Here is a 2,554-nt window from a genome sequence, read left to right as displayed (position 1 = left end):
ACTTCTTCGATGATATTCATGGTCACCATTTCGTTGAGATTAGCCTTAACTAGCTCGAGTTGCGGGATCGGAGTTTGATAGGCAGTGTTGATGGCGAATGGTGTCACATCATCTTTCAAGGTAATGACCCTAGGATCACAGACTATAGGTCCACGCATTGGCTTGAGCCTCGAATCATCAAAAGCTTCTCTATAAAAAGGTTTGAGCTTGGCTTCAACAGTGGAAAAATATATACTTTGGGATCATCGGGCAAAGTCTTAATCCAGTCTTCTCCCTTGTCCAAAGGCCAAACGGGCAGTGACGAGGACGGGTTAACCACTTGACCAACATCGTTTTGGACAGAGGAGACCATGGGACAAGGGAAGTCAGGACCAACTATCCCAAGGGTTTTGTAGGCCTGGAGACTCAAATATGAATTGTCCAAATCCTCTCTCACTACCACAGTGATGTCCCAGGCGTGATGATTCTCATGCACCGAAAGATTGGTCTTGAAAGTTCCAAAAAATTTAAACGGACGACCATCGACACCAGATATTTTGGCTTTAGACAGACGTTGCTCAATGAGAACCATCTGACATGAATTGGAATTGTGAAATTGATTCATACCAAGTATAACCACATCAGCTCCAGTGTCACCACAGAACGAAGACTGGCTGATTTCCAGCAATTGACCTGATTCTCGCCATCGCGTTCCTTATGGAGGTGGTCGTCCCAATGTTCAAGGAAAATATCCTGTAGAATCAGATCATCTCCCACCACATAATCACCCAGAGAGGATTTGGCAATGTCCCTTGCACGAGTCTGGGCGGCCTGAAAGCCTGAACTGGTAGCCTTCAGAGCCGGGATCACCTCTATCAGACATGGTGCTGGACCACGACGAACAGGATGTGGCACTGATTCAACACCACAAACTAGTGGATGGGAGCCAAGGAACCCCACAGAACTCATGCTTTGATCAGGATGGGCCGCAGGCAGTACTTCAAGAAAAATATGTAAATGCCTCCTGCCCAATAACATGATTGTGCGAATGGATGAGGGAGACGGGTTAATGGGTAGAAATGGAGGGATTTATTGCATGAAGAATGAGAACAGAAAACTCAACATGTGGTCTTAATTAATGAGGCCAGATTGTTTACTATGGTACAAAAGCACAGATCTCTTCAGCATTACAGTTCCTTTGTTGAGAAAGGGCAAGAATTAGTGTAATTTCGTTACTTTTAATTTCCTTACTTATGCCCTGCAAACAGTTGAAAGTAAAATCGCTCACCCTATCAAATTTACGTCTAAAGAATATTTTTTCTACTTCAGGAAGCCTTTAAAACTCATGGGAGGACCATTTTGGGGATAAAAAAATTGAAACTCGGAGACCAAAGTGGCATTTCTCAAGACTTACAAATGTGCCAGTACAACGGTACAGAATATATTTCTCCGATATGCATATGGTCATGATCTGAATGTGGCCTTGCCACGTGTTGGCAACCATGTGGGGCGTAACCGGCCATTTCATCGCTCTGTCCTCTGGGATACGCCCTGGGACGCCATTAATATGACCTATAATTTTTACTGCCTCCATGGTATTTGGAATTTTGACGAAGTGAACTTGCTCATGGGCCCGGGAACCAAATACATCACAATTCTGAGAGACCCTATAGAGCTATTCATCTCCATGTGGGACTACGTGAATTTTTCCAAGTCCTACAAAGTCACCTTGGAAGAATATGCCCTAAGTAACAAAACCGGTCTTCTCAAAGACCGGAAGAACGTGGCGCATTTGGGTCAAAATCAAATGTTATTGGATTCCGGAGTCCCAGGGCGCCTCTTGAACGACCAAAAAACCATCTTGGACAAGATCAATGAACTTGATCGTACTTTTGATCTAGTCATGATTGCAGAGCACTACAATGAATCTGTGATACTTTTAAAAGACCTCCTGTGTTGGGACTACAAGGATGTAGCCTCTCTTAAAATGAACAGCCGAAAGAAATCTGCCAAGTCCACTCTTTCTGCCAAGGCCCGCGAAGCCTTGAAGGAGTATCTGGCCGGAGATTACATGTTATACAATCATTTCTTGACGAAATTCAAATACAGTCGTCGGAAGTTTGGCGAAACCAAAATGGCCAACAAGTGACCTATTTTGAACACCATCACTTCCGGCATTGAGGAGCGATGCATTGCTGATCGGGTCAATAACTACAAGATTAAAAACCAATTCAAGGTGTATGGTGATGGCAATATGATGGGTTTTCAATTGAAAAATGGGACAGACCGAGATTGCGAGTTGTATGCCTTGCCTGGAAAAAAGTTTCTGGAACGCGTGAGAAACGCTCAACGTAACCGTGCCAACCAAATCCTCGTCAGCTGGAACCTAACTGAGTCAGATGTTATCGCCAAAAGTGTCTCGTCTTACAATCCGATGAGTTTTGTCAAGAACGGTGTCCCTGACTTGGAAGCCATGAAAAATGTTTACCGTTATTAACAGATCAATACGGCCTGATGCTCTAAATATTCTTTCTGCACTATCTTATTCGACGTGATAATTCCAGACAAGGAATTT

At 43.8% G+C, this 2,554-nt stretch overlaps 1 protein-coding gene across 1 annotated transcript; it reads left to right on the top strand.

Annotated features, from left to right (window-relative positions):
* The first annotated feature begins 1,606 nt into the window (after positions 1-1,606).
* On the top strand, positions 1,607-2,128 carry LOC131886647 (galactosylceramide sulfotransferase-like). The gene has a single exon (XM_059235043.1). It carries the CDS (start codon positions 1,607-1,609, stop codon positions 2,126-2,128), a length of 522 nt encoding a protein of 173 aa, XP_059091026.1.
* Positions 2,129-2,554: the final 426 nt, after the last annotated feature.

The sequence above is a fragment of the Tigriopus californicus genome, chromosome 9 (genome assembly GCF_007210705.1).
Source record: "Tigriopus californicus strain San Diego chromosome 9, Tcal_SD_v2.1, whole genome shotgun sequence".
NCBI lineage: Eukaryota > Metazoa > Arthropoda > Copepoda > Harpacticoida > Harpacticidae > Tigriopus > Tigriopus californicus.
Note: the sequence above shows the minus strand (reverse complement) of the source record. Positions and strands in the feature narration are given on the sequence as shown.

Excerpts from the sequence above, each read along its gene's own strand:
- LOC131886647 (XM_059235043.1), top strand. The coding sequence starts at position 1,607 with ATGGGCCCGGGAACCAAATACATCACAATTCTGAGAGACCCTATAGAG.